General features: G+C 24.9%; 1 protein-coding gene across 1 annotated transcript; it reads left to right on the top strand.

Annotated features, from left to right (window-relative positions):
• Positions 1-231: 231 nt before the first annotated feature.
• LOC111416246 (integral membrane protein GPR155 homolog anchor) lies at positions 232-12,077 on the top strand. The gene is made up of 9 exons (XM_023048217.2): positions 232-403; positions 455-564; positions 616-905; positions 967-1,304; positions 1,364-1,485; positions 1,543-1,708; positions 10,139-10,727; positions 10,778-11,211; positions 11,265-12,077. Exons 2-9 carry the CDS (start codon positions 491-493, stop codon positions 11,757-11,759), a joined length of 2,508 nt encoding a protein of 835 aa, XP_022903985.2. The 5' UTR covers positions 232-403; positions 455-490; the 3' UTR covers positions 11,760-12,077.
• The last annotated feature ends 2,700 nt before the right edge of the window (positions 12,078-14,777 follow it).

Genomic DNA, 14,777 nt, shown 5'->3' with positions numbered 1-14,777 from the left:
AATACAACTTCAAATACAATCAAAAGATGGCGCCCTCATCGTAATATTTTTTTCAATAAACTTCAAATTATTTAATTTTAAAAGCACAAATAATTAAATTTTCCCAAATAATTTGTTATTAATCACGAAATTTTTGTTAAAAATCACCGATTATAATTAATTAATTAAAAATTTCCTACAAACCCTAAATTAAATCACCCATCAATAGATGGCGCTAAAAATCTTTCATAACCTCCGATTTCATAACAAACTGAAAAAAAAAAGCTTATTCATTACTTGCAAAGTAAATAGAGCAAAAAAAATCGTCAATATGGCACGTATCGATAATAATTAAACGATAAAAGATAATAATAATAAGTATTAAAAGTGATTTAGACCAACAATGAAAATCCTTGATTAATTTGTAGGTTAAGTTCTCTGTCAATCTTATTTTATTAATTAATTAATTTTTTAGTGTTTAAAGTCCAATATTATAACAAATTAAACTACAATGTCGGAAAGTGGGGCCGAAATCGACAATTTATACCCGGCTTTAACGCAATGTTTCGTTATAATATCTTGCGGGTAAATCTAACCTCACTTATTTCCCTACATCTAATTCGTTCTTAATTTTAGGTATTTAGCTGGAAGGATGAATTTGATATCGGAAACTGAAGCGAAAGGGATTAATACATTCGTGGGGACGTTCGCTTTGCCATCATTGATTTTTATGTCCCTCGCCGAGCTAGATTTAACGTCGGTGAATTGGCTCTTTCTACTAAGTGTCTTAATTTCAAAAGGAATCGTATTTTTTGCTGTGATTATCGTAACTTTATTAATTAGTAGACCTCTTAATTTTGGAAGGGCTGGTATTTTCGCTATTTTTTGTACGCAAAGTAATGATTTCGCTATCGGGTATCCAATCGGTGAATTAAAACGAAAATTATTGTTGTTGTTGAGTTAATTTGGTGTTTTAATTGGTTTTAGTGGTTGCGCTTTATAGTTTATCTCACCCGGAGTATGCTTCTTATTTGTATTTGATGGCCCCGATCAGTTTGGCGATTTTAAACCCGATTGGATTTGTTTTGATGGAAATTCATAAACGAAGGAATTATGGGGAATTATCTCCTGTTAGTATTAATAGTGAAAGTAATGGTGAAACGGGTTTGTTATTATCGGTTGAGAATAGGAAAAAATTTAAATTAACTGTTTCTGTAATGAAAAGTATTTTTTTAAATCCAATTATTTTGATGACTTTGTTAGGGATAATTGGAAATTTAATGTTTAAGCACAAAGTTCCTGTTTATTTGAGTGAGATTTTAAAGGTTAATCAAACAACATTGAATTAATTTAATTTATTAACTTTTTATTTGGTTAAATGAAGGCTTTGGGATCGGCGTTTTCTGCATCAGCTTTATTTTTATTGGGATTACGGATGGTTGGGAAAGTTCATAAATTACGAGGCGCTACGTTGGTCGTTCCTGGGATTTTAATTATTTGCAAATTGTAAATTAACATAACCTCAAAATTTAAAAAAATGACGTTTTAATATTTTTTTTTTAGGTTAGTTTTGCCGATTGTGACGCGGCAAGTTATAAATATTTTTAAACCAGGATCGAATGAAACTGAAACCACGGATTTGAGCACGTATGGGTTTTTATATGGGACGTTTCCGGCTGCTCCAACGGTTTTTGTGTTTGCCACCCAATATACTATCGATATCGATCTGGTGAGTGAAAAATTTTACTAAAAACTTTAAATTATCACGTTTTAAAAACACAATTAATTAAATTTTTACAAATAATTTGTTATTAATCACCAAATTTATTGCAGAAATTAACAATATTACTTAATTAATAATAAATTAATGTTAAATATAACTTCAAATACAATCAAAAGATGGCGCCGCCACCACTTAAAAATTTTGAAATAAACTTCAAATTATATCGTTTTAAAAACACAATTAATTAAATTTTTACAAATAATTTGTTATTAATCACCAAATTTATTGCAAAAATTAATAATATTACTTAATTATTAATAAATTATTGTTAAATATAATTTCAAATACAATCAAAAGATGGCGCTCACCATTCAAAAATTTTTAATAAACTTCAAATTATCTCATTTTTTACAAATAATTAAATTTTTACAAATAATTTGTTATTAATCACCAAATTTATTGCAAAAATTAACAACATTACTTAATTAATAATAATTTAATCAAAAATTAATTTTTAATATAATTTCTAATACAATCAAAAGATGGCGCTTAACACTTAAACATTTTTCTAGAAACTTCAAATTATCTCATTTTAAAACTTAAATTTTTTTCTATAATCACTGATTTGCAGTCTTACCTTCATCCATTCTCTTCTCATCTTTCCTTGCAACCTTGTGTCTTCTGTAGCCATAAGGTTGCGATGTAGCATCTTCTAGCCGAGGCAGTAGTTCTATTGCGTTTTACCTTTATTGGGCTTCGTTGTAGATATTTGGCCGTTAGCAACGTTGGCTACTACTCTTCATAGGTAGCAGTAGTATACTTTCAGTGCGTTAGTATACCATCACTATTTGTATAACTATTGCGTAAAACATCTCAGTACGCAAAAACCATATTAATTGTAGTATAGTTATACAGGGTGTCTCACGTAACTGGTTCGTTAACCCCATATCTCAGTCAATGTTCATTCAAAAACGCTCTAAATTTGCACGATTACTCTTCAGATGCTGTTAAGTTGTCAAGATGCTGTACATTGATTTATAGCATAATTATATAATCAATGAATCAGAACTGTGTCATATATGTCAGAAATAATAATAATACAGGTGTCTCAAATGTTAGGTACCAGTAACTTTTATCAAAGTCAACATATTTTTTCGCATACAATTAAAAGGTGTAATAAAAACTATAGCATTCCATTTAAAATAACGAAATTATAGTCTACTTCCGGTAGACCGAAAGTGGCAGCCATCTTGAAAATATTTTAAATCAAAAGTTCGAAATGAACAATCCATGCTACTAAAATTTCAAATCTCTACGAGTAGTGGAACCTGGAAAAGTTCTAACGAAAAAGTTACGTGATACACCCTGTATAATTAGTGTATGAGAACTATGTCATATACAGGGTGATTTTAAAATACTAAATGATTTTTTTTTTAGTTTGTGAGAAAAAAAAATTAAACCAAAATTTTCCGCCATTTTTGGAGGGGTGTAGCTCTTTAAGGGGGCCGAAGTCGCCCATGGTTCATATATCAAAGTACCCTTAAAATTCATTAAAGAATCACCCCTTGAAGTTTGTTGCAGTCATTCAGATACAGCCTGTATATCAGTATACAGCATCATCTAGTAGAGATATCGAAAATTGTTATTAAAATAATCGATTTAAAATCACATTTTAAGCATATGTTGTTCCAAAAATTAAACACAATTAAAATTTCCCTGTGAATAGTACGTTTTTAAAATTATTGATTTTTCAAAAAATGTTTCGAATAGTATATGTTTAAAATGTAATTTCAAATCGATTATTTTAATAAAAATTTTCGATATCTCTATTAGGTGGCGCTGTATACTGATATATATAACATATATATGACATTTTTGAGGTTATCTCAATAATTATTGATCGTATAAAAAAATTTTATAAACAATATTTGTACAGAATCCAATTATAAACAACTTTTAATAAGAATTTTTTTTTAAAATAACCTAATTAAAATTTCCCTGTGAATAGTACGTTTTTAAAATTATTAATTTTTCGAAAAATTTTTGGAACAATATTTGTTTAAAATGTGATTTTAAATCGATTGTTTTAATAAAAATTTTCGATATCTCTATTAGGTGGCGCTGTATACTGATATATATAACATATATATGACATTTTTGAGGTTATCTCAATAATTATTGATCGTATAAAAAAATTTTATAAACAATATTTGTACAGAATCCAATTATAAACAACTTTTAATAAGAAATTTTTTTTAAAATAACCTAATTAAAATTTCCCTGTGAATAGTACGTTTTTAAAATTATTAATTTTTCGAAAAATTTTTGGAACAATATTTGTTTAAAATGTGATTTTAAATCGATTATTTTAATAAAAATTTTCGATATCTCTATTAGGTGGCGCTGTATACTGATATATATAACATATATATGACATTTTTGAGGTTATCTCAACAATTATTGATCGTATAAAAAAATTTTATAAACAATATTTTTACAGAATCCAATTATAAACAACTTTTAATAAGAAAATTTTTTTAAAATAACCTAATTAAAATTTCCCTGTGAATAGTACGTTTTTAAAATTATTGATTTTTCAAAAAATGTTTCGAACAATATATGTCTAAAATGTAATTTCAAATCGATTATTTTAATAAAAATTTTCGATATCTCTATTAGGTGGCGCTGTATACTGATATATATAACATATATATGACATTTTTGAGGTTATCTCAATAATTATTGATCGTATAAAAAGATTTTATAAACAATATTTGTACAGAATCCAATTATAAACAACTTTTTTAAGAAATTTTTTTTAAAATAACCTAATTAAAATTTCCCTGTGAATAGTACGTTTTTAAAATTATTAATTTTTCGAAAAATTTTTGGAACAATATTTGTTTAAAATGTGATTTTAAATCGATTATTTTAATAAAAATTTTCGATATCTCTATTAGGTGGCGCTGTATACTGATATATATAACATATATATGACATTTTTGAGGTTATCTCAACAATTATTGATCGTATAAAAAAATTTTATAAACAATATTTTTACAGAATCCAATTATAAACAACTTTTAATAAGAAAATTTTTTTAAAATAACCTAATTAAAATTTCCCTGTGAATAGTACGTTTTTAAAATTATTGATTTTTCAAAAAATGTTTCGAACAATATATGTTTAAAATGTAATTTCAAATCGATTATTTTAATAAAAATTTTCGATATCTCTATTAGGCGGCGCTGTATACTGATATATATAACATATATATGACATTTTTGAGGTTATCTCAATAATTATTGATCGTATAAAAAGATTTTATAAACAATATTTGTACAGAATCCAATTATAAACAACTTTTTTAAGAAAATTTTTTTAAAATAACCTAATTAAAATTTCCCTGTGAATAGTACGTTTTTAAAATTATTAATTTTTCGAAAAATTTTTGGAACAATATTTGTTTAAAATGTGATTTTAAATCGATTGTTTTAATAAAAATTTTCGATATCTCTATTAGGTGGCGCTGTATACTGATATATATAACATATATATGACATTTTTGAGGTTATCTCAATAATTATTGATCGTATAAAAAGATTTTATAAACAATATTTGTACAGAATCCAATTATAAACAACTTTTTTAAGAAAATTTTTTTAAAATAACCTAATTAAAATTTCCCTGTGAATAGTACGTTTTTAAAATTATTAATTTTTCGAAAAATTTTTGGAACAATATTTGTTTAAAATGTGATTTTAAATCGATTGTTTTAATAAAAATTTTCGATATCTCTATTAGGTGGCGCTGTATACTGATATATATAACATATATATGACATTTTTGAGGTTATCTCAATAATTATTGATCGTATAAAAAAATTTTATAAACAATATTTGTACAGAATCCAATTATAAACAACTTTTAATAAGAAAATTTTTTTAAAATAACCTAATTAAAATCTCCCTGTGAATAGTACGTTTTTAAAATTATTAATTTTTCGAAAAATTTTTGGAACAATATTTGTTTAAAATGTAATTTCAAATCGATTATTTTAATACAAATTTTCGATATCTCTATTAGGTGGCGCTGTATACTGATATATATAACATATATATGACATTTTTGAGGTTATCTCAACAATTATTGATCGTATAAAAAAATTTTATAAACAATATTTTTACAGAATCCAATTATAAACAACTTTTAATAAGAAAATTTTTTTAAAATAACCTAATTAAAATTTCCCTGTGAATAGTACGTTTTTAAAATTATTAATTTTTCGAAAAATTTTTGGAACAATATTTGTTTAAAATGTAATTTCAAATCGATTATTTTAATAAAAATTTTCGATATCTCTATTAGGTGGCGCTGTATACTGATATATATAACATATATATGACATTTTTGAGGTTATCTCAATAATTATTGATCGTATAAAAAAATTTTATAAACAATATTTGTACAGAATCCAATTATAAACAACTTTTAATAAGAAAATTTTTTTAAAATAACCTAATTAAAATTTCCCTGTGAATAGTACGTTTTTAAAATTATTGATTTTTCAAAAAATGTTTCGAACAATATATGTTTAAAATGTAATTTCAAATCGATTATTTTAATAAAAATTTTCGATATCTCTATTAGGTGGCGCTGTATACTGATATATATAACATATATATGACATTTTTGAGGTTATCTCAATAATTATTGATCGTATAAAAAATTTTATAAACAATATTTGTACAGAATCCAATTATAAACAACTTTTAATAAGAAAATTTTTTTAAAATAACCTAATTAAAATTTCCCTGTGAATAGTACGTTTTCAAAAATATTGATTTTTCAAAAAATGTTTCGAACAATACATGTTTAAAATGTAATTTCAAATCGATTATTTTAATAAAAATTTTCGATATCTCTATTAGGCGGCGCTGTATACTGATATATATAACATATATATGACATTTTTGAGGTTATCTCAATAATTATTGATCGTATAAAAAGATTTTATAAACAATATTTGTACAGAATCCAATTATAAACAACTTTTAATAAGAAAAATTTTTTAAAATAACCTAATTAAAATTTCCCTGTGAATAGTACGTTTTTAAAATTATTAATTTTTCGAAAAATTTTTGGAACAATATTTGTTTAAAATGTGATTTTAAATCGATTATTTTAATAAAAATTTTCGATATCTCTATTAGGTGGCGCTGTATACTGATATATATAACATATATATGACATTTTTGAGGTTATCTCAATAATTATTGATCGTATAAAAAAATTTTATAAACAATATTTGTACAGAATCCAATTATAAACAACTTTTAATAAGAAAATTTTTTTAAAATGACCTAATTAAAATTTCCCTGTGAATAGTACGTTTTTAAAATTATTGATTTTTCAAAAAATGTTTCGAACAATATATGTTTAAAATGTAATTTCAAATCGATTATTTTAATAAAAATTTTCGATATCTCTATTAGGTGGCGCTGTATACTGATATATATAACATATATATGACATTTTTGAGGTTATCTCAATAATTATTGATCGTATAAAAAAATTTTATAAACAATATTTGTACAGAATCCAATTATAAACAACTTTTAATAAGAAATTTTTTTTAAAATAACCTAATTAAAATTTCCCTGTGAATAGTACGTTTTTAAAATTATTGATTTTTCAAAAAATGTTTCGAACAGTACATGTTTAAAATGTAATTTCAAATCGATTATTTTAATAAAAATTTTCGATATCTCTATTAGGTGGCGCTGTATACTGATATATATAACATATATATGACATTTTTGAGGTTATCTCAATAATTATTGATCGTATAAAAAAATTTTATAAACAATATTTGTACAGAATCCAATTATAAACAACTTTTAATAAGAAATTTTTTTTAAAATAACCTAATTAAAATTTCCCTGTGAATAGTACGTTTTTAAAATTATTGATTTTTCAAAAAATGTTTCGAACAATACATGTTTAAAATGTAATTTCAAATGGATTATTTTAATAAAAATTTTCGATATCTCTATTAGGTGGCGCTGTATACTGATATATATAACATATATATGACATTTTTGAGGTTATCTCAATAATTATTGATCGTATAAAAAAATTTTATAAACAATATTTGTACAGTATCCAATTATAAACAACTTTTAATAAGAAAATTTTTTTAAAATAACCTAATTAAAATTTCCCTGTGAATAGTACGTTTTCAAAAATATTGATTTTTCAAAAAATGTTTCGAACAATACATGTTTAAAATGTGATTTCAAATCGATTATTTTAATAAAAATTTTCGATATCTCTATTAGGTGGCGCTGTATACTGATATATATAACATATATATGACATTTTTGAGGTTATCTCAATAATTATTGATCGTATAAAAAATTTTATAAACAATATTTGTACAGAATCCAATTATAAACAACTTTTAATAAGAAAATTTTTTTAAAATAACCTAATTAAAATTTCCCTGTGAATAGTACGTTTTCAAAAATATTGATTTTTCAAAAAATGTTTCGAACAATACATGTTTAAAATGTAATTTCAAATCGATTATTTTAATAAAAATTTTCGATATCTCTATTAGGCGGCGCTGTATACTGATATATATAACATATATATGACATTTTTGAGGTTATCTCAATAATTATTGATCGTATAAAAAGATTTTATAAACAATATTTGTACAGAATCCAATTATAAACAACTTTTAATAAGAAAATTTTTTTAAAATAACCTAATTAAAATTTCCCTGTGAATAGTACGTTTTTAAAATTATTAATTTTTCGAAAAATTTTTGGAACAATATTTGTTTAAAATGTGATTTTAAATCGATTATTTTAATAAAAATTTTCGATATCTCTATTAGGTGGCGCTGTATACTGATATATATAACATATATATGACATTTTTGAGGTTATCTCAATAATTATTGATCGTATAAAAAAATTTTATAAACAATATTTGTACAGAATCCAATTATAAACAACTTTTAATAAGAAAATTTTTTTAAAATAACCTAATTAAAATTTCCCTGTGAATAGTACGTTTTTAAAATTATTAATTTTTCGAAAAATTTTTGGAACAATATTTGTTTAAAATGTGATTTTAAATCGATTATTTTAATAAAAATTTTCGATATCTCTATTAGGTGGCGCTGTATACTGATATATATAACATATATATGACATTTTTGAGGTTATCTCAATAATTATTGATCGTATAAAAAAATTTTATAAACAATATTTGTACAGAATCCAATTATAAACAACTTTTAATAAGAAAATTTTTTTAAAATGACCTAATTAAAATTTCCCTGTGAATAGTACGTTTTTAAAATTATTGATTTTTCAAAAAATGTTTCGAACAATATATGTTTAAAATGTAATTTCAAATCGATTATTTTAATAAAAATTTTCGATATCTCTATTAGGTGGCGCTGTATACTGATATATATAACATATATATGACATTTTTGAGGTTATCTCAATAATTATTGATCGTATAAAAAAATTTTATAAACAATATTTGTACAGAATCCAATTATAAACAACTTTTAATAAGAAAATTTTTTTAAAATGACCTAATTAAAATTTCCCTGTGAATAGTACGTTTTTAAAATTATTGATTTTTCAAAAAATGTTTCGAACAATACATGTTTAAAATGTAATTTCAAATCGATTATTTTAATAAAAATTTTCGATATCTCTATTAGGTGGCGCTGTATACTGATATATATAACATATATATGACATTTTTGAGGTTATCTCAATAATTATTGATCGTATAAAAAAATGTTATAAACAATATTTGTACAGAATCCAATTATAAACAACTTTTAATAAGAAATTTTTTTAAAAATAACCTAATTAAAATTTCCCTGTGAATAGTACGTTTTCAAAATTATTGATTTCTCAAAAAATTTTTGGAACAATATGCTTAAAATGTGATTTTAAATCGATTATTTTAATAACAATTTTCGATATCTCTACTAGATGATGCTGTATACTGATATACAGGGTGTATCTGAATGACTGCAACAAACTTCAAAGGGTGATTCTTTAGTGAATTTTAAGGGTACTTTGATATAACATAATTTAAAAAAATGCATTTTCCATACTTTAGTATACATCTTCAATTTTAAGCGATTATTAGCTTTTGTTTTTCAAATTGCTCTATATATTTTTCTTCACGTCAACTTGATTACAAATGTTCACAACGAGCAAAAATATATCTCCCTTGCCTTAGCATACAATAGCTATTTTTACATAATAAAGTCGCGATGTAAATACTACTTCTAGTACAAGTACTTCTTTGCTTTAACTTTCTTTGTTAGTATCAAAATTCATTTTTAAACCTTAATTTCAATTCATTATCAAACTAAATCAACATTTTTTTCAGATTGCAAGCGCAATGGTCGCCTGCACATTCATCAGCGCCCCACTAATGTTCGTTTCCGCGAAAATGATCAGCCTTCCGAACGGCGATTCGCAAGACTACGTCAAACAATTAGAATCGTTTATGTTCGACGTGAGCATTTTGGGCGTGATCTGTTCGATTTGGGTACTTTTAGTCTTCACTTTAACCAAAAAATTATCAAAAGTACCCCACAAAGTGACCGGATGTTTAGTCGGAGCTCAATTAACGTCGTGTTTGGGGGCGATTTTATGGAAAACAATCGGCGAAAACAACACCGTCTGGGTCCAGTATTTACAATTTATGATTTTTAGCGTGGGAGTGTTTTCTAGTCGGCTGTGGACGGCCATTTTATCGATGGTCTTGTTGTTTTTGCAATGTCGAAGTTTGTGTTTCGTGGTTAAGTTGTTGCCGTGGTGTTATTTTATCGGGTTTGGATTTCCCGTCGCGTTATCTGGATTGCTTTTAGCTTATGATAAAAGTAGTTTGCCCTTTGAGGAGCATAACCCGAATTTCGCCTACGGGGTTTATCAAGCTATCGTGGCTGTTAGCTTGTTGGTGTTTTGTTTTATCGGTATGTTGGTTTAAATTTCTTTTTTTTTTGGTTAATTTTTAATTTTTTAGCAACCGTTGGGTGCTTAATTCTTCATCAACGATATAGGAGGCGTCACGAGCGGTATTTAACTTTAGCTAATGATGTCGCGGAAACTTTTGAGTCGAATCCTACGTTATGCGAAGCGGGGAGTTCTTTGGAGGGTGGTGGATGTTGTGGGGGAAACACTTCAACCCCTGTGGTGGTCGATATAGAAGATATCGACAAAAAATTTAAACCCAAAATTAATTCCCAACGCAAACGAAATAATTCAATTTCTTGCGCCACCCCGTCTTCGGGATGTGGTGGGGGAACCCCACAAAATGAATGCCAAAATATTTTGAGGCGATACCAAGAACCCATCGATGAAGATATCGAAATGATCGAAGAAGAACCCGATACCCACGACGCACAAATTTTGAGACACGTCGTTTTATTAATTTTATTGTTATGTTCGATGTTTGTGGTAAATTAAATCCATCTTATTCTAATATCATCTTAATTTTTGATTAATTTTAGGGTTTATCTTTATGTATTTGGACTTTAATAATGGATCGAATTTCGGGGATTTACATCGAGCTCTCATTTTTAGACACAACGTTAAATTTCGGACAAAGCATCATAGTTTTCGCCGTTTTCGGCACCGACACCAAAGACATCGTGCTCCCGTTACTAAAATATTGGCGAAAATTATGGTACGGGGCTAACACCTTAATCTTACCCAGCTGGGACGAGCTCAGCGCCGACACGAAACACATCTGCGACCAATTCGTGACGCATCACCTCGTTAGATGTCGCGATGATATCGCCGAGGATAAACGGTGGAGATTAAAAGTTTATCGGAAAGTTTTTTCGGGGGCGAGATTCGTCGATTGGCTGCTTGAGTATGGTTTGGCTCGAGATCGAGGGGAAGCGGTGAATTACGCGCGACATTTGGTGGAGGGGAAAGTGCTTAGACATATTAATGGGGTTTATCATTTTTATGATCGAAATTTGTTGTATACCTTCAATTAAAGGGAATTCGGTTATTATTTAACCCCATTATTTATTATTGCGTTTTAATTTTGTTCAAATCTAGAATGGAGGAGTTAATTTTGGGTGTCATTTCGAACAAATTAATGATCTTTTCGAATTTTTTGTTGTTTCGCTAATCGATTGATTTAGATTGGTCAAAATCGGGTGATTTGTCCAAATTTGATGATTATTTCGGGTTTGGAGGTGATTCTGGCGCGTTTTGTACATATAAGCAGTCATTATGTACAAAATGAATCTTCGCGGAGAATGATTATTAAATGTTATAAGTATTTATTGATTAAAGCAGTATTATTATCACGTTTGATTTTTATTTGAAAAATGTGAATTCGATTTTTGTACTATTCATATTGAAATTAAAAAATTGATAATTTTAAAAAATGTTGCCTATAAACGTTGTTCCTTGTTTAATTCTGAACAAGTTTTATTTGAAAAATATTTTGATACAATCACTATTTAGGAAGATAATTTTGAATTTAATTTTTGTACTATTCAGAGGGAAATTAAAAAATTGATAATTTTAAAAAATGTTGCCTATAAACGTTGTTCCTTGTTTAATTTTGAACAAGTTTTATTTGAAAAATTTTTTGATACTAATAATAATTAGGAAAATAATTTTGAATTTAATTTCTATACTATTCACAGGGAAATTAAAAAATTGATAATTTTAAAAAATGGCGCCTACAAACGTTGTTCCTTGTTTAATTCTGAACAAATTTTATTTGAAAAATTTTTTGATACAATCAATAATTAGGAAGATAATCTTAAATTTTTATTTTTATATTATTCAGAGGGAAATTAAAAAATTGATAATTTTAAAAAATATTGCCTATAAACGTTGTTCCTTGTTTAATTCTAAACAAGTTTTATTTAAAAAATATTTTGATACAATCAATAATTAGGAAGATAATTTTGAATTTAATTTTTGTACTATTCACAGGGAAATTAAAAAATTAATAATTTTAAAAAATGTTGCCTATAAACGTTGTTCCTTGTTTAATTTTGAACAAGTTTTATTTGAAAAATATTTTGATACAATCACTCTTTAGGAAGATAATTTTGAATTTAATTTTTGTACTATTCACAGGGAAATTAAAAAAATTGATAATTTTAAAAAATGTTGCCTATAAACGTTGTTCCTTGTTTAATTCTGAACAAGTTTTATTTAAAAAATATTTTGATACAAACAATAATTAGGAAGATAATTTTGAATTTAATTTCTATACTATTCAGAGGGAAATTAAAAAATTGATAATTTTAAAAAATGTTGCCTATAAACGTTGTTCCTTGTTTAATTCTGAACAAGTTTTATTTGAAAAATATTTTGATACAATCAATAATTAGGAAGATAATCTTAAATTTTCATTTTTATACTATTCAGAGGGAAATTAAAAAATTGATAATTTAAAAAAATGTTGCCTATAAACGTTGTTCCTTGTTTAATTTTGAACAAGTTTTATTTAAAAAATATTTTGATACAATCAATAATTAGGAAGATAATTTTGAAATTAATTTTTGTACTATTCACAGGGAAATTAAAAAATTGATAATTTTAAAAAATGTTGCCTACAAACGTTATTCCTTGTTTAATTTTGAACAAGTTTTATTTAAAAAATATTTTGATACAATCAATAATTAGGAAGATAATTTTGAAATTAATTTTTGTACTATTCACAGGGAAATTAAAAAATTGATAATTTTAAAAAATGTTGCCTACAAACGTTGTTCCTTGTTTAATTTTGAACAAGTTTTATTTAAAAAATATTTTGATACAAGCAATAATTAGGAAGATAATCTTAAATTTTCATTTTTATACTATTCAGAGGGAAATTAAAAAATTGATAATTTTAAAAAATGTTGCCTATAAACGTTGTTCCTTGTTTAATTCTGAACAAGTTTTATTTGAAAAATATTTTGATACAAACAATAATTAGGAAGATAATTTTGAATTTAATTTTTGTACTATTCACAGGGAAATTAAAAAATTAATAATTTTAAAAAATGTTGCCTATAAACGTTGTTCCTTGTTTAATTCTTAACAAGTTTTATTTGAAAAATATTTTGATACAAACAATAATTAGGAAGATAATTTTGAATTTAATTTTTGTACTATTCACAGGGAAATTAAAAAATTGATAATTTTAAAAAATGGTGCCTATAAACGTTGTTCCTTTTTTAATTTTGAACAAGTTTTATTTGAAAAATATTTTGATACAATCAATAATTAGGAAGATAATCGTGAATTTAATTTTTGTACTATTCACAGGGAAATTAAAAAAATGATAATTTTAGAAAATGATGCCTATAAATGTTGTTCCTTGTTTAATTCTGAACAAGTTTTATTTGAAACATATTTTGATACAATCAATATTTAGGAAGATAATTTTGAATTTAATTTTTGTACTATTCACAGGGAAATTAAAAAATTGATAATTTTAAAAAATGGTAACTATAAACGTTATTCCTTGTTTAATTCTGAACAAGTTTTATTTGAAAAATTTTTTGATACAAACAATAATTAGGATGATAATCTTAAATTTTCATTTCTATATTATTCAGAGGGAAATTAAAAAATCGATAATTTTAAAAAATGGTGTCTACAAACGTTGTTCCTTGTTTAATTCTGAACAAGTTTTATTTGATAAATATTTTGATAAAAACAATAATTAGGAAGATAATTTTGAATTTAATTTTTGTACTATTCACAGGGAAATTAAAAAAATGATAATTTTAGAAAATGATGCCTATAAATGTTGTTCCTTGTTTAATTCTGAACAAGTTTTATTTGAAGAATATTTTGATACAAACAATAATTAGGAAGATAATTTCAAATTTTCATTTCTATACTATTCACAGGGAAATTAAAAAATGGATATTTTAAAAAATGGTGCCTATAAACGTTGTTCCTTGTTTAATTCTGAACAAGTTTTGTTTATAATATTTTGATACAAACAATAATTAGAAAGATAATCGTGAATTTCATTTTTATATTTTTTATTT

This window comes from Onthophagus taurus, unplaced genomic scaffold (genome assembly GCF_036711975.1).
Source record: "Onthophagus taurus isolate NC unplaced genomic scaffold, IU_Otau_3.0 ScKx7SY_16, whole genome shotgun sequence".
Lineage (NCBI taxonomy): Eukaryota > Metazoa > Arthropoda > Insecta > Coleoptera > Scarabaeidae > Onthophagus > Onthophagus taurus.
This window is presented reverse-complemented; position numbering and strand designations above follow the sequence as displayed.